Consider the following 17852-nt stretch of genomic DNA (forward strand, 5'->3'; position numbering starts at 1 on the left):
CAGCTTGGCCAGCCGCGATGCCCCGCAGAGTGGGTGTAAGGCAGCCCCGGCTTGTGGAGGTGCCCACACCGAACATTTGGGGAGCCTGTGGGTGGTATTTTGGGTGAGGGGCGAGAACAGGCGCTTTGAACCCCGGCCTCTTCTCTCCAAAGCTACACCACGGGAGCCAGGCGTGCCACCCCACTGCAGAAGGACTTCCCCAATTCCGCCCCTCGCCCTTGGAGAGCCAGTGTGGCGTAGTGGTCAGAGCAAGCCCAGAACTTAGAAAAGGGGCTTTCAGAGGCCGGAGCCGGCGACGCTACCTGGAATCTGAGCAGTGCCAGGCTGACGAAAAGTGGCAATCTGTGCCATGGCAGATAAAAGTGGCAACGTTTACCCAGGGCGGGGGACCAGTTGGCATGAGGGAGGGAGGGAGGGTGGGCGGCACACAGAATTATTTGGGAAAGGGAGAGGGCTAATGAAACTGGCAGTGCCCCCTGGCATCCAGAGTGGGCAGAGTGGCTGGGGGGCGGAGGACTAGGCCAGGGTGGCAGTGCCAGCCCAACTGCAGAGAGGTGAACAGCAGGGGGTGCCCAGTTTTCGGGGCTGGGGGAGCAGGGAAGGGAGGTTGGCAGTGCCACCTGGTCATGGCAAACTGGGGGTGGCAGAGGAGGGTCTCGGGCCTTAATGGGGACGGGGAAGGCGCCCCCTAAACCGATGCCCCCCTGGAAAAATAAAGAGTGCTGCAATCTCCCTTACCTCCCCAGGCAGAAGCCGCCCAGTAGCACCAGCAGGACCAGTAGCAAGGCGCCCAGCACCGGGCCCGCCATCGGGGGCGCCTGGGCAGCTCCTTCCAACCGCCCGTCGCCGGCAGCGCCTGGGGAAGGGCCGGCGGGAGCGCGCGGGAGGCGGAGGCGCGCGCGCGGCCCCGTGCGCTGCAGCCATAGGCCGGGGGCCGGGGGAGGGGCGGGACTAAGGCCTCTCCGGGGAAGCCCCGCCCCTGCCTGCCTGCCTGCCTGCCTGCCGGCGCGCCAGCCTCCGGGTGCGCACAGAGCGCTTCGGCACAGGGCGGCTGCCGGCGCCGGAGGGAGCGGCGGGGCGGGGCGGAGGCCGGGTTCAAAGAAGGGGGGCCCTGAAGAAGGCCCCCAGGAGGGTTGCTGAGCCAGCCCCCTCCTCTGCCTTCCCAGCCCGGCTCTCCCTCTCCGAGGGAGTGGAGAAAGGCTCTGTTGCGCCCAGCAAGGCGCAGCACTTGGCAGATGCAACAGCGGGTTAGTGGCCCTCCCGTCTGCCTCCAGCTCCTCCTGGAGCATCCTGGGAAATGTAGTCCCTGGCCTCGGCCTGCCCAACAGATGATGATGATTATTATTATTATTATTATTATTATTATTATTATTATTATTATTATTTACACCCCGCCCATCTGGCTGAGTTTCCCCAGCCACTCTGGGCGGCTCCCAATCAAATATTAAAAACAGTACAGCATTAAATATTAAAAACTTCCCTAAGCAGGGCGGAAAAATCCCTCTGCAATCGAGGAATGAGCCGAGGCTTTGTATTGAAGCGCCTGTTCAGCCAACAGCATTCCAGGGTTTGTTTCGTTCTGTAAGAATGCCGCGCTCTCTGCAGGATGTCTTTGCCCTGCCGTTGTCACCCAACTGTATCCAGCCATGCAATTGTCAGCTGTCACCAATAAGCCTGGGGGTTGGGGCTGCTGGGAGTTGTAGTCCCAAACATCTGGAGGGTACCCAGTGAGCGAAAAGTGGCTTATGTAAATAGAGAGAGCACATTTAGTTTTTGCACCACTGTGTGTACTGTATTTTATTTCGCTCCTGGATTGCAGGGGGTCCCTTCCAATATTCAATTCTATTATAATATGCTCCTTTTTAGATGGATCAAATGTGGAACTTAAAAAGAAATTCAAGGTGCTTGAAAATATTTAACTGTTTAAATATGAAAAGTTTTAGCTCTACACTGGAAAACAAGCATGTTATTGCAATGAGTAAAAAAAAGTCTGTGAGGGATGCAGTGTGCCATTGTCTGCTCTACAACATACACTCCCCCCCCCCCCCGAAAAAAATGCATTGCAATCTCCTTAAGGATCGCTTTTAGGGAGGGCTAGGAGTGGAGAAGGCAGGATTTCTCTTCCCTGTATCCCCATCTCCAAGACCAGCACTGCGTTCCATGTAACACCCATTCCACATTTGGGAACTCAGCCTTTTAGGGCGGAATCACCTGCCCTTCGGAACTCCCTGCCTCTTGATATTAGGCAGGTGCCTTCACTGCAAACTTTTTGCTGCCTGCTAAAAACATGTTTTTTTAGGGACGCGGGTGGCGCTGTGGGTTAAAGCCTCAGCGCCTAGGACTTGCCGATCGAAAGGTCGGCGGTTCGAATCCCCGCGGCGGGGTGCGCTCCCGTCGCTCGGTCCCAGCGCCTGCCAACCTAGCAGTTCGAAAGCACCCCCGGGTGCAAGTAGATAAATAGGGACCGCTTACCAGCGGGAAGGTAAACGGCGTTCCGTGTGCTGCGCTGGCTCGCTAGATGCAGCTTTGTCACGCTGGCCACGTGACCTGGAAGTGTCTTCGGACAGCGCTGGCCCCCGGCCTATAGAGTGAGATGAGCGCACAACCCCAGAGTCTGGCAAGACTGGCCCGTACGGGCAGGGGTACCTTTACCTTTACTAAAAACATGTTTAGAAAGTTGATGCGAGTTTCAATCTGTTTTTTTCCTCCATACATTTTTATTGAAAGTATGCAAAAACAAAAACAAATCAAAGTACAAAAATTATAACAATATATGTACTTATAGCCATTCGCAATAAACATATGTATACCCAAAACTATCTTGAAATGAGTATAAATATAATTTGTTTACATAGCTTATTTGTTTACATAGCTAATTTGTTTACATAGCTTATTATTTCCCTTCCCCAAACTATACTAAAAGGAAAAGAAAAAATAAAATAATCATAAGTAGTCATACTATTTAGGCTCAACCTAGCCTTAGACTCCCCTCCACCCTTTTGGTAAGTATCGAATAAATACACAGTCACGTACTTGATTTTTGATCTTAGAGTTAATCGCTGATAGATTTTTTCTAACCCCGCCAGTTCACTTTATAGATTTATTCCAATATATTTCCAATATTTACTCCAATTTTTCTGAAATTTCTGTTCATCTTGATCTCGAATTCTACCTGTTAATCTGTCAAGCTCGGCATAATTTATCATTTTAACCTGCCAATCACTTATGCTGGGCAAAGTTTCCAGTTTCCAATTTTGTGCCAACAGGATTCTTGCTGCTGTGGTGGCATAAAGAAATATTATCTTGTCTTCTTTTTTAATTTCTTTACCCATTAATCCCAACAGGAAGGCTTCAGGCCTTTTGGGAAAGGTATATTTAAATATTTTTTTGAGTTCATTATACATTAATTCCCAAAAGCCTTTCACCTTATTACACAGCCACCACATATGGTAAAGATCTCCCTCCACTTCACCACATTTCCAGCATTTCTTATTCTGTAACCTATACATTTTGGCCAATTTCACCGGCGTATGATACCATCTGTATAACATCTTCCAGACATTCTCTCTCAGTGTCATACAGGCCGTAAATTTTATAGTGCTGTTCCACAGTTCCAACCACCTTTCTAAGTCAATATTGTAACCAAAATCAACTGCCCATTTAATCATTGCCTCTTTCACCTCCTCATCCTTTGTGTACCATTCTAATAGCAGATCATATATTCTAGATGTTTTGTTCTTACCTTCTACAACCTCTACGTTAAATTTTGACTTTTTGTCTTCAAAACCTAGGTTCTTTTTATCTTCTTTTAACAAGTCATTCACCTGGTGGTATTGCAACCAACCCGTGAATAGGCTTTTTATCTCTTCGTAGGGTTTAAGTTTGGGCCCTTGTTCTGTTTTTCTTAGAAGTTCTTCATAGGTGGCATTCTTCCCTTCCATATTAGTTTTCCTGATCGTTAGTACCTCTATTGGTGAGATCCACCAGGGTGTTTTCCTTTCTAAGAGGTTTTTATGTCTTTCCCATATCTGGTAAATTGGTCCCCTGAAAATATGATTTAGAAAGTCCCGCTTCTCGGCCTTTTGGCTAAGATCAAGTGTAGAGTTTCAATCTGTTTTTAGTCTATCGTTGTTTTAATTTTGCAAATGTCCTCTATTGTTAATTTAGGTTTTTATATTTTTATTACTTTATCATTTCTGTAAACCGCTCCCCCCCCCCGATCAAGCAGTATATAAATTTTATGAAACAAATGAACAGCAAATACGTATGCCACCCTAGGACAAGTTCCAACCATTCTCTTTATAGGCAGGGGAAGAAAAGGCCCTGTTGGTGTAGGGCAATGTGTGGCGAGCATACAGCCCTCCAGATGTTGCCAACCCCATCATCTCTGTCTATTGGCCACACTTGCTGTGGCTGAAGGGAGCTGTATTTCAGCAATATCTGGAGGGCCAAAGGTTCCCCACAGCTGGTCTTGGAGGAAAGCTGCCTCCAGAAGCCACCTCAACTGAGTTCTGAAGTCACATCAGAATGGAGCAGATACTTGCAAGGGAGGGAGAGATTCTATTTATTGGTTCAAACACAGGACGTCACAAAGCATGGACTGGATGGAATGTATTCATAAAAATCAAACATTAACCCGGTTTCCCCAAGCAGGTGACCTCTGGAAGTTTCTCACTGCAATTCCCATTCGCTCTAGCCGCCGCTGGCATAGCCAGAGATCGCTACGTGTCAGAAAAAAGTGACAAGGAAGAGTTTTCTTTCACAAGTCAAGGTTTCTCACCAGGGAATGAGGAAGGGCCTTGGGCAAGCACAAGTGTGTCAGCTAAGCACACAGAAGGTCCCAGGTTCAAGCCCAGACAGCGTCTCCAGGTAGCAGTGGTCTAATCAGTTTATGCCCAACTCATGTCAGTTTATCTTATATGCAAAAAAGGGCTCCATGCCATCCTATTTTAAGGTGCTGGTTTTGACCCTTAAAGCCCTATGTGGCTTACGACCCACGTACTTATGGGACCGCATCTCCTGGTATGCCCCATGGAGGACCTTAAGGTCCACAAATGACAACATTTTGGAGGTCCCATGTTGCAAGATGGTTAGATTGGTCTCAACTAGGGCCAGGGCCTTTTCAGTACTGGCCCCGACTTGGTGGAACGCTCTGTCCCAAGAGACTAGGGCCCTGCGGGACTTGACATCTTTCCGCAGGGCCTGCAAGACAGCTGTTCCGCCTGGCCTTTGGTTTGGACTCAGTCTGACCCTTATGTTGCTCTCCCTTTATGGTCTTGATCTATCATCTACTTCAAAAAGAGGCTGCGTTTTAAATTGCATTTTAACCTGTATTTTAAATTGGTCCCCCCCCCCCTTATGTTTTTACTGTGATTTTATTGGTGTTAGCTGCCCTGAGCCCAGCTCTGGCTGGGGAGGGCGGGGTATAAATAAAATTCATTATTATTTACATGCATGTGTTTTTTGTACCAAAAAAACACCTTTAAAAACCCACCTCTGTGTGTTTTAGCTTGTGAATCTTTTGATGAAGGGCAGTATATAAATCTAAGAAATAAATAAAAATGAGCACATGGATTCCCTTGCAGACCATGCCCTGTAAACAAACCCACAAGTTACTAGCCTGAAAACACTTTTTTCCAAGGTTGATGGAAGCAAATTGGTAATCCTCCTCCAGAAAACCCGCTTGCTCCTCTGGATGCAATTCCTCCTTTGCCTACTGCTAAATGGAAGAGCTGTGGGCATACAGGACTTGATGGGGAGTGGAAAGAGGGTCCTGAAATGATGGGTCAGCTGAAGCAGTGCACCAAAATTAGGAGGGAGGGGAGGAGTAGAGTAGAGGGACAAAGCCAGCTCTTACATGGGAACATGCATTTGGCCTCTTCCTCTCAGTGCGGAGAAATACAGAAGAGACCTTTAGTGTGTGCATGCGATATTGGCTACCATTGACCAGCCAAGAGCTGCGAGCTCAGCGTAGGTGGGCTTGCACCCGATAACTTTTTGTAAAAGCATTAAGCTGTCCTGGGGAACTGCCATGTAGCTGAACACCAATGGCTTCCTTTCAATGCCTTTCTTTGAGAACTGATGAGAGAAACAGAAGATACTATGAATTGTGAGGTGGTAGAAGGGAACACGCAGTATCAGACATTTTAGAAATCTCACTGCTGACTCACAGTAAGATTTCTGTTCTTACTGTGAGCATAAGATGGGGAAGGGAGAAAAACCACAAAGTACTCATTGCACCTGCTTGAATAACCTGCATTTATTTATGGCTGACTCCCAGGCACACGGGTGCTTGAATATCAGCAATAGGTGTGCAGGGAAGGAGGGATGGGGGAACACTGTTGTGCGGTTGCAGATGGCTGCCCACGGAGTGGCAGAAAACCTTTGTCCTGGTATTCCCACAACAGGACAGCGTCTTAGCACCACTGCAACACCTGCAGCCTCAACCGCCTAAGGATCAACCTGGGGCTTGCTGGCCCTGAACACCAGACCGTTGGCAGAGGAGGAGGGAGAAACCTCGATGCTGTCATAGCTCAGAGTGGTAGATTTCTGCCTTCAGGAACTCGGAAGGCTTCATGAAAATCCCTTCCATCGCCTTCCAGTAGCTGTCCTGGCTGGAGTAGGACATGCCGTGGACCTCTCTCTGGCCATGAATAGGTCGCCCGTACTGTTCGCCAGTCACGGAGAGCAGCACATCTGTGGAGGAGTGCTTGAAGCGCACCTCACTGTCCCGGTCCCAGTAGCTGCCCCCGCACAGGACAGTCCAGTCGTCCAAGAAGTCTCCCTCGCCATCCTCCCCAAAGGCGCTGACCTCCTGGAACAGACAAGGCAGAGAGCAAGGCCATCTTAACAGACGCACACACTCTTCAAAGGAGAACAGCCTCCCTTTGGAAGGTGGTGGACTCTCCTTCCTTGGAGGTTTTTAAGCGAAGATTGGATGGTCACCGGTCAGGGGGTCCTTAGTTGCAATTCCTGCACTGCCAGGGGCTGGACTAGATCAGGGGTCAGCAAACTTTTTCAGTAGTGGGTGCTCCACTGTCCCTCAGACCTTGTCGGGGGCCAGACTATATATTTTTTGTGGGGGGGGGGGAATGAACAAATTCCTGTGCCCCACAAATAACCCAGAGTTGCATTTTAAATAAAAGGACACATTCTACTCATGTAAAAACACGCTGATTCCTGGACTATCCACAGGCTGGATTTAGAAGGCAATTGGGCCAGTTCCGGCTCCCGGGCCTTAGTTTGCCTGCCCATGGACTAGATGACTGTCGGGTTCCCTTCCACCTCTACGGTTCTATGAAACACTCATCAATGGCAAGAGCTACTGTAAGGCGAGTGACAGAGAACCTTTGCCACTAGCTAGAGCAGCTGGTGCCAAGGTGGTGCCCTCCAAAACACATGGTGGGGGTGGGATACCAGGGTGGCAAAGAGCGGGTAGAGCTCTAGCGCTGCAACCCCAGAGTCGGCCACAACTGGACCTAAAGGTCAGGGGGCCCTTTACCTTTACCGTAGAGGGTGCCAGCCAAGACTTTCCAATGACTCTGTTGTCATGTGAGAGAAGTGGTTACACTGTCCAGCACAGGGCTGGCAGCACAATGTGAAAGGGGTGTGGAGGCCGCCCCATTGTAGGTGTGCAATGGCCAAGACTCTCATTTCTGTTGCTGATATCAAGCATTCAAATTTCTTGGGGGTGGGGCATGAAAAACAAAAACAAAATAGAAACCTGGGGTTGAAAAGAGCTGGAGATCACTGGAAGAGCCCCTGCTTTGCATGCAGGAGGTCCCTGGTTCAATGCCCAATGGCATCTCCTGGTAAGACTGGGAGATACTTCCTGTTCAGAGTTGGAGTTAACTCTTTATTACTAAAACAATGATCTTCACACTCAGCACAGCAGCTCCTCCTCTGTAGGTCTTACTCCATGAACCAGTTGCCGAGAATGAAAGTTGTACCCCCAACGCAACAGCCCACTGCACCTGGGTGAAGCCTGTCACCGCTTTACCCTTCTCATGCTGCTTCTGGTTCTGGGAGACAGCTGGGAGAGGAGCTTGTTGCAGCAGGAGGAAGAGACCCCCTGGCATCTTCACCAGCTAGATTCATCTCTGCCTCTTGACCTCTCTGTTCCTCCCACTCACCAGCTTCTGCTTCTGATACTGGACTCCTCTCTGTCACAGACTCTCCCAGCTCACTAAGCCCTGTTACTTCTTCAGCTTCCGGCACCTCCCCCCCCCCCCGTCTGCTCCCTCTGATCACTCATCATTGTCCCAGCACCAGTCCCTGGGGTCTCGGAGTCTTCTTCCCTTGGTTCCCCAGCTCCCACTGTTCCTCTGTGTCCATGACACCACCCTCCACCTGGCAGTACAGGTGGCAAGTTGAGCCTTCCTCCTGCGCCACCTCCAGTCCACCAGCCTCACCTGGTTGCCCGAGAGGGGGGATGTGAAGTGGTGGCTGTGCAGGTTGCGTCCGGTGTTAATGTGGGTCAGCCTGATGGACTGCCCGCACTGCACAGGGGTGCCCCTTTCACACACCGTGTCTGTCTTGCCCCGGACCCGCCAGTAGCTGTTGCTGTCGTCGACCGTCGTGACCCCCGTCACCGACTGCTGCCCACTGCCTGTGGGGAGAAAGGAACCCACAAGTTAGCCTCACCCTCCCTTTGTTCCAGGGACGATGCCTGCAAGTTTATCTGAAATGTTCTTTGTCCGTGTGCTTCTATGACATATAGGGAGGGGTCTATAGTTCTGCACAGATATTGAAAACAGAGCAAGACCTCTTCCTTTTTTCTTAATTCACTGTCACAGGAAATATAATAAAAAGAAACATAATTTCAACGGGTCTACCCTAAATATGACTTCAGATTGAAATGATGCTTAAATTAATTTGTATTATTATCATTATTAGATTTTATACACTGCCCTTCGTTTAAAAAAAACCTAGAGAATTTTATTATTGCTCTTATTTTAATAGGTAAAGGTAAAGGGACCCCTGACCATTAGGTCCAGTCGTGGACGACTGGGGCTGCGGCGCTCATCTCGCTTTACTGGCTGAGGGAGCCGGCATACAGCTTCCGGGTCGAGTGGCCAGCAGGACTAAGCCGCTTCTGGCGAACCAGAGCAGAGCATAGAAACACCATTTACCTTCCTGCTGGAGCAGTACCTATTTACCTACTTGCACTTTGAGGTGCTTTCGAATTGCTAGGTGGGCAGGAGCAGGGACTGAGCAATGGGAGCTCACCCCATCGCGGGGATTCGAACTGCTGACCTTCTGATTGGCAAGCCCTAGGCTCTGTGGTTTAACCCACAGCGCCACCCGCGTCCTTATTTTAATAGTGGCCTTTAAATAGCAGTGTTTTTACTATCTGCATTTTAATATATTTGTTTTCATGTTTTAATTCTAAGCATTATATTATATTTTTATACACACACACACACACACACACACACACACAGTGGTACCTCAGGTTACAGACGCTTCAGGTTACAGACTCCACTAACTCAGAAATAGTACCTCGGGTTAAGAACTTTGCTTGACTTTCTTTGAAAAGCTGGTATCATTGAATCAAGTTCATCCATTTTGTTGAATTAAACTGAATAGTTCATATATACAGTGGTACCTCGGGTTAAGTACTTAATTCGTTCTGGAGGTCTGTTCTTAACCTGAAACAGTTCTTAACCTTAAGCGCCGCTTTAGCTAATGGGGCCTCTTGCCGCTGCGCAATTTCTGTTCTCATCCTGAAACACCAAGTTCTTAACCTGAAGCACTATTTCTAGGTTAGCAGTCTGTAACCCGAAGCGTATGTAACCTGAGGTACCACTGTATACCATTATATATCATCTTCCTGTGTATTTTCTGTGTTTGTTTTGGTTTTTGCAAGCTCCCTGAGACCCAGTTCGGAGAGGGGGCAGAAATGTGGGATATAAATAAACCTAACAACAGTTTCTGTTGTTATTTGTTCACTTGTTTTGTATACCAGGTCGCTAGAAATATTGTGCCCAACCCGGAACTCGAACCCAGGACCTGAGATTAAGAGCATGGACAGAGTGCCGCCCTCCTCGCCCCATGGGGGCGGGGCTTCAGGCAGCCAATCGGCGAGCGCCCCCCCCCCCGCGAACTTGAAGGGTCTCGAAGGCGGCGGCCTCACCGGAGCCGTATCGGACGTCGTGCGAGTGGAGGCGGACTCCGTGCCGGGGGTTGAGCAGCTTCACCACGGAGCCGCACGTCACCAGCCCCGAAGGGGAACCGTCGCCGCCGCCCTCCGCTGCCGCCGCCACGACGCCCAAAAGCAGCGCCGCCCACAAGCGGCCCCGCGCAGCCCTCATCGCCCGCCGCCGCCGCCTTCCTCGTCCCTGAGGTAAACCGGAAGCTCCTCTCAGAGGCTCCGCCATCCGAGAGGGAGGGAGGGAGCGGCGCCAGGGGCTACTTCCGGTTTCGACGTCGGCGAGGTGGGAGGAGGACTCTCCCTGGAACCATAGAGACAGGCAGCTGGGCGGAAGTTCCAGGAAAGAGGGGCGCATGGCTGACCATAGAGTAAGGAAGTAAAAGGAAGGGAAAGAGGAGCGAGATAGAGCGCCTCTGATCTCCCTGGTTCAAGGGCTGGGGGGAGGGGAACTTCCAGGTGTTTATATAAGAATAAGAATAAGAATAATAAATTTATTATTTATACCCCACCCATCTGGCTGAGTTTCCCCAGCCACTCTGGGCAGGTCCCAATCAAATGTGAAAAACAGTACAGCGTTAAATATTAAAAACTTATAATTTCTCCCGGTCGCTTTTCTTACCAGCATGGCCAAACTTGACCCTCCAGCTGTTTTGGGACTACAACGCCCATCATCCCTAGCTAACAGGACAAGTGGTCAGGGATGATGGGAATTGTAGTCCCAAAATAACTGGAGGGCCAAGTTTGGCCAAGGGGAACTCAAAAGCGAGTTGCGATCAATATGTAAAGCAACACGTGTTTGTAAAACAGGAGGAAAACACAGGAAGATTTTCTAGAAGGCAGCCCCAATCCCCCTTTGGGGGAAGAAAAGGCAGGGCCGAAGCATCCCGCCCACCTCATGGAGGCCCCGGGTGTAATTAAGAGCCGATGGCCTGGCGGAAGATCACCGGGAAGCTTTTAATGTCGGACTTTTTTATTTTTTATTTTATTTTGCCGGAAGCCGCCCAGAGTAATGGGCGGGGTATAAATAACAATTATTGTCGTCGTCGTCATCATCATCCGCATACGGGTATTTGGAAGGATGCCGGAAATGGGCACAGCGAACCGGAAGTCCCCCCTGGGGCCGCTCTGCCCCGACGCCTCCTCTGCTCCCTCCCTCCCCGCCCCCAGTCTCGCCGCTGCGGCTGACGGAGCGAGGCCTCCATTTTGCCTGCGAGAGGCCGGCGCCGTCGCTCGGCTGGGTGGGCGGCCCCCGACCGAGGAGGTGAGGCTGCCTGGCGGGAGGGCGGCGGGGACGAGGAGGCCTGAGGCCGGGCTCCTTCCCCCCCGAGGAGCCGGCGGGAGGGGGGTGTCGGGCTTCGCCTCCGAGGCCTCGCGGCGCCTCCAGAGCTCCTCCGGGCCCAGGCGGGGAAGGGGAAAGCGGGTGCAGGGGGGGGGGAGGGCGCCTGGTCTCCTGCCGTCCAATTTGGGGAGGGGGGAATTAGGCAGGGCCCGAGGAAGGGGGCGGCGGGGGAAGGGAAAGGACCGGGGGGAGGAGAGGGTCTTAATTGTTAGGGAGGCTCGTGGGGGTCATAATTTATTACTTATACCCCGCCCATTTGGCTGGGCTTTTCCAGCCACTTCAACAAAATATTAAAATACCAAGGTATATAATAATTTTTTTTGTCATTTATACCCCCCTCCCATCTGGCTGAGTTTCCCCAGCCACTCTGGGCGGCTTCCAATCGAGTGTTAAAAACAATACAGCATCAGACATTAAAAGCTTCCCTAAACTGGGCTGCCTTCAGATGTCTTTTAAAGAGAAGATAGCTGCTTATTTCCTTCACATCTGGTGGGAGGGCGTTCTACATGGCGGGCGCCACTACCGAAGGCCCTCTGTCTGGTTCCCTGTAAGCTCACTTCTCGCAATGAGGGAACTGCCAGAAGGCCCTCGGAGCTGGATCTCAGTGTCCAGGCAGAACGATGAGGGTGGAGACGCTCCTTCAGGTATACAGGACCGAGGTTGCAGTTTCCTTGCTGCTGCTATCTGTAATCGTGATTGGAGGGGTGGGATTCGCTTGTTATTGGTGTTCCTCCTATTAATCATGGTGATCGGGGAGGGGGAGGCGGTTGGACTTCCCTTTTTGCTCTCCTTACTGATCATGATGGTGTTTGGTGTGTGTGCGGGCTCTTGGACTCTGCTTAGTATTGTCAGCGTAGAAACAGCGTGGGGGGGCAGATGGAAATGCTTCTTGTAATATTTCTGCCCCCCCCAAACCTGCTGGCTGCTGGGAGTTTGAGTGCAAGAACATCTGGAGGACCACAGGTGTTCTCTCCCCCTTGTTTACCGAAACAGTTGTGATGAAATCCACATTTGTGTTGTGGTTTTTAATGGCTTTTGATCTTTCCGTAAGTCACTTAAAGACATTTTTGGTGTTCTGTTGCTGATACTGTATAAATAACATTTGGTATGGGCTTTGTTACAAGAGAAATAAACTGCTCCCTTTCCCTTATGGGGTATTCTGGAGCCCATATACAGTCCTTGAGGGTTCCCTATCAGTAGGTGGAAATAACAGGCCAACCAGAGTGTACTGTATTTGAGAAACAAAGCTGCTAGTAAGCCTGGTCTTTATTCAAGGAACTGTTGCAACAGGGTCCCCACACGCAGGAGGGAGGAGAGCCCTGAACAATGGTGTTCAAGCCCTTATATAGACTTTTCAAATTGCTCACCCTGTAGCCAAAAGACCACCACCCCAAAACATCATAAATACATCACAGAAGGAGGCAGTCTACAGCAGAAATCCTGTCTGCCAGGATACATGATAATGGTCACTGATTGCATTACCTGGGCTGTCTGGCCATTCTTTTGTTATGGTTAATACTTTCTCATTCCCAAATCGTAGGTCACAGGCTCACCCTATTCATACCCAAATGCATCCTTAAGACACGATTTGCAAGCAAAAAATACAATAGGAAGACTTTCCCCATTTGCTTCCTTTAACTGCAGAGGAATATTTGAGGTCATACTATTTCAGACACGTGATTTATATACTTATGTATGTGTTTGCCTTATAAGTTTATGAACATTTTATATTTGAGACTTTAGAATTCTTATAACGGGTTGAAAATTGATTTTTTAAAAAAGCATTTATCCCCCTTCTTAGTGGCTAAAAACAACAACCAGGCACCCAACCAAGAATCTTGCGCTATCTGAAAGGCTAGCACATTCATTGCTTATGCCCCCCCCCTTTGTTATAGACTGCAGCATACCCTCTAGTCCAGGAAAATATCCTGATGTAATAAGTGCACTTGTTTTTTAAGCTGACACAGATTCTTCTGCTCAGGGATCCCCCTGAAGAATCCTCCCGCATTACTGTCTCAGGCACTTGCTCCTTGTTTTCCTTGCCTTCTCCCCACCTCCCAAATTGCTCTCTGTAGCCAGGGTGGAATTCCCCCTTCTGTTCAGAAGCATCAGCCATTAAGGGAAAAGAGGCCCTTTGGTGCCTGCTCTGGGGGGTGGGGAGGGCAGCAGGTAGAATCATGGTTCACCAGATTTGTACCACGCCACATCTCAGCCACTGTGCTCCTCGAAGCTGCTTATATTATCATTTTTAACCCCCTGTTCCTAGGGCTAATCCTGTTGTTTTTGGAGGAAAAGTGCTATTGACAATGGGTGCTTTTGTGCAGGAATCCTGCTTGTGGATTTGCCATTGGGGCATCTGGTTGGCCACTTGGAGAACAGGCTGCTAGATGTGCCCTTGGCCTGATTCAGCAGGGCTCTTACAGAAGACAAGGCTATTACTGGCTACTAGCGACAGTGTTGGTACTTCTGAATTCCGGAAGCCACAGGAGGGGAGAGTGCTGCTGCACTCAGGTCTTGCCTGCGGGCAACTGGCTATCCACTGTGAGAACAGGAGGCTGGTCCGGCCACTGGCCTTATCCTACCAGGCTCTTCTTATGCTCTATTCCAGTGATGGCCAAACTCGGCCCTCCAGCTGTTTGGGGACTACGATTCCCATCATCCCTGACCACTGGTCCTGTTACCTAGGGATGATGGGAGTTGTAGTCCAAAAACAGCTGGAGGGCTGAGTTTGGCTATCACTGCTCTAGTCTTATGGAGCTCCTGGTTCTGTTTCCATCAAAGGTAGCAAACCAGTGACTCCTTAAAGCAGCCTTTGCCAACCTTGTGCCCTCCTCAGCCATCACAGCCGTCTGATGGGAGCATGGCTGTCCTAGTTGAGTCGGATGGGTGTCATAACCCAAAACATCTGGGGGGGGCACCAGAAGAAGGCTGTGGCTTACATCCTCCACTCTGCATCCTCATCCTTCCCTCTGAGATGCAAAAACTATCTAGACTAACTTAAGAGGAAGGTGGTTGTTCGTTTCCTCCTATTTATTTATTTATTTATTTATGCATTATTATTATTAAATCGCATGGATAGCACATGGATAGTGCTTTGCTGGCTGTTTTATGTCTCCAAGATCTTTTGTAATGGATCTGGGAAGTTGGATGGATGTAGGAAGCTACCTTAGACAGAATCAAACCCAAGGTCCACCTAGCTTGGTTTTGACTGGCAGCAATGCCTACCCATGATGTTAGGTTGAGAGTCTTTCTGAGTCCTACCTGGAGATTGAACCTGGGATCATCTTCATGCAAAACATGTGCTCTCCCCTGGAGCTATGCCACTTCACATCCTCTGCAGCAGCCTTTCCCAGCCTGGTGCTCTCCAGTTTTTCGACTACAGCTCCCATCAACCCCAGCTAGCATGATATAATGACCAGGGCTGATGGGAGTTGTAGTTCAGCAACATCTGGAGACCTAATGTCCCCCACGCCTGATCTGCATGAAAAGCTAAGCATTTAAAGAGGTACTGTAGCATCATGCCAGAGACTTGAGTTGTGAACTGGGAAGCACCCATTTCAAATACCTTTTGGTCCACAAATTAGCAGACTCTCTCGCTCTCCGCCTTGGCTCCCCAGCTGCAACGTGGCAGAAATGGTTCTGGCATAAGGGTTGTTGCAAATATTACCGAGAAGCTGTGTGAGGTGCATTGAGTGCTCTAAAGTGTTCTCCTGTAAGTGCTGTGTGCTATTAATGCAGGAAACTGAGAAGATGGATGTTTTCTCAGTGCCAAATGCTGGAGGAGCCAAGAACAATAAGAAGAGCCTGCTGGATCAGGCTCAAAGGGGCCCGTCTAGTCCAGCATCTTGTTCTCATAGTAGCCAGACCAATGCTTCAGTGGGAAACCACAAACAGAACCTGAGCCTTTTCCTCCCCTCCCCTCCTGTGGTTTCCAGCAACTGGTATTTAGAAGTATTACTGACCATGGATGCAAAGCATAGCCTTTCTCCATCCATCCCTCAGTCATTACAGCATAGGAAGCTGCCTTCTCCTGACTCAGACCATTGATGCACAGGCATCCCCAACCTTCAGCCTTCCAGGTGTTTTGGACTACAATTCCCATCATCCCTGACCACCGGTCCTGTTAGCTAGGGATCATGGGAGTTGTAGGCCAAAACATCTGGAGGGCCGCAGGTTGGGGATGCCTGATTTAGCTCATTGTCTGCACTGAGTGGCAGCTACGATTCAACATTTCAGGCAGGAGGAACATTCCCAGCCCTATGTGGGAGATACCAGTTGTTGAAACTGGGACCTTCTGCTACGAAGCAGGTACTCTACCGATGAGTTATGATCCTCCCTGTTAAATGAGGGTGGCAGGGTCCCAGTTCTGTGTAGAAACCTGTGCATCAATGCACCTCTCTGCTTTGAGGAATGCCACATCAGCTAGCTTTCATTCATTGCAGGAAGTTTGCCTTGCTATTCTCCCCACAGCCCAGTTAAATCTTGAATATTTCTTTTGGATTCTCCCTTCTGTGCTCCCTGAATCAAAGTGGTGCCACTGAAGCATGTAGGTCCTTCCTCTCTGCCTTAGTGACCAAAAACTGTGAGCTTCGGGAGTCTGCAATGATTAACCCAGAGCCACATCCAATTCAAACCAATGTCCTGTGTATGAAAGGCCACAAGTAGCCTGACACACCCCCCCCCCCCCCGCTAGGGGACAGTATCCAGCAGTAAAGATCTTTCCAGGAGTAGAAGGACGATGAAAACCAGAGGGCAGCACTTCTGGATTGAAAGTAGACCCAAAGGAAGTGGGCATGGTCCTTGGTGCCACCAACTCCTGGACGGTTAAGTCCAGTCAAAGGCGACTATGGGGTGCAACGTTCATCTCACTTCAGGCTGAAGTTTTCCGGGTCATGTGGCCAGCATGACCAAGCCTCTACTAGTGCAAAGGGACACCATGATGGAAACGCCATTTACCTTCCCCCCACAGTGGTACCTATTTATCTACTTGCACTGGCATGCTTTCAGACTGCTATGTTGGCAGAAGCTGGGGCAGAGTAGGTGGGTGTTTTGTGGCCAGTGCTTTCAGTCTGCCAGCCTCTGGGTGCAACCCAGCCCCCTCCTTATGCACCCTGCCATTTTAAACCCCCAATCCCTCTGTGGGCCTGTGGGTCTGAGATCTCTGCTGGCAGGAGTGTAGAGCATGCTGCGATGGGGAGAGAGCCTGGAGGCTGTGGTAGTGCTGGAAAAACAGGAGGGAGCACTTGTCTGATGAAAGGCAAAGGGAGAAAAGAGAGAGGTGCTTTATAATTAGAAACCTGCCTATGAAGTAGGAACACCCTTGCAAAGTATAGTTTGGACAATGAGGATGCAGTTTTGGAAAGGAGGATGGCTAAATATTGTGTGTGTGTGATCTAACAATGCGATTGCCCATGGAGGCCTTGTTCCAGTTGCAGTCATTGCATTTGAGCCAGGATTAAGAATTGCCAGGGTGGGTCTGTTTCACCCAGGGAGGAGGAAAGCCTGCATAGAGCCTGGTACCCGAGCAAGGATCGCAGGGTTGGCTGGGATCTGTCGCTTGTGTTGTGGCTGGAGCGGGGCATAAGCTGCCACCCCCTTGCATCCAGCGTTGGTGGTTCTTACCTCTCACTTCTCGTCCCCCTCTGTCAGTAAACAAAATGCTGGCAAGAGGCCATTGATCTGTGTGTTGCCTGTAGAATGTGCAATCTGAACCCTTGGCCTGCCTCTGCCTCAAACCAACAGACAGGAGAAATACACGCTCCTTCACCTGTCGGCAGTTGTCCCCTCATGGGAAGGATTTGGGGAGTGTCCCTGAGGATATCCTGGTACCCACCTCTGCCGCCCAAGCTGCAACACGGAGCCCACTTTCATGTTTTCACTTCGGTTTTATGCTTAATAGCGCTAACAATGCATGCTGTTAATCTTGAGAGCAACGTATATCGTGTTGCCTCATCATTACTGCATTAGTAAATGAAAATTACTCCTGCTGTATGGCAGCAGAAGGGCATGAGTGTGGTTTTGGCCAGAAATGCGTATCTTATTTTTAAAAATGACTCATGCCTTTCTCCTGCCATACTCCTGCAGCACTCGTGGAATCTGATAAAACGAACAACTCATCAGAAGAGTGTCCTAGTCCAGACCCACGAGGAGTGCTCCTTTGGTCCAGTCAGCCCAAGATGGAATCCAACATGGTAGCAACAGCTGTGTTGTGAGCCACCTAGCGCGGCCTCACAACTCAGTGGGTGAAGGCCTACATCCCAGCAGATCACAGCTGCAGCCAAATGTGGGTTTGGAATAGCTGGATATTTGACTGTGGCCTGAAGAAACCTCTGTGTTTGCATGTCAGAGTCAGTGGGTCCA

General features: G+C 49.9%; 3 protein-coding genes across 3 annotated transcripts in view; 1 reads left to right on the forward strand and 2 right to left on the reverse strand.

Annotated features, from left to right (window-relative positions):
- Window positions 1-890, reverse strand: part of BLTP2 (bridge-like lipid transfer protein family member 2) — a 43769-nt gene extending 42879 nt beyond the window's left edge. The window contains exon 1 of the mRNA XM_028707645.2: window positions 739-890. Within this exon, the coding sequence (XP_028563478.2) occupies window positions 739-809 (71 nt within the window). The 5' untranslated portion in view covers window positions 810-890. The remainder of the gene's footprint in view (window positions 1-738) is intronic.
- A 5349-nt stretch (window positions 891-6239) lies between these two features.
- Window positions 6240-10523, reverse strand: SDF2 (stromal cell derived factor 2). Its single transcript, XM_028708470.2, has 3 exons — window positions 10136-10523; window positions 8412-8608; window positions 6240-6814 (listed from the first exon to the last, which is right to left on the reverse strand). Exons 1-3 carry the CDS (start codon window positions 10506-10508, stop codon window positions 6527-6529), a joined length of 858 nt encoding a protein of 285 aa, XP_028564303.2. The 5' UTR covers window positions 10509-10523; the 3' UTR covers window positions 6240-6526.
- Window positions 10524-11260: 737 nt separating this feature from the next.
- SUPT6H (SPT6 homolog, histone chaperone and transcription elongation factor) overlaps window positions 11261-17852 on the forward strand; it is a 41268-nt gene continuing 34676 nt past the window's right edge. The window contains exon 1 of the mRNA XM_077919897.1: window positions 11261-11414. The gene's annotated coding sequence lies outside the window, so the exon portion shown is untranslated. The remainder of the gene's footprint in view (window positions 11415-17852) is intronic.

Source organism: Podarcis muralis, chromosome 15, assembly GCF_964188315.1.
Source record: "Podarcis muralis chromosome 15, rPodMur119.hap1.1, whole genome shotgun sequence".
In the NCBI taxonomy this organism is placed as follows: domain Eukaryota; kingdom Metazoa; phylum Chordata; class Lepidosauria; order Squamata; family Lacertidae; genus Podarcis; species Podarcis muralis.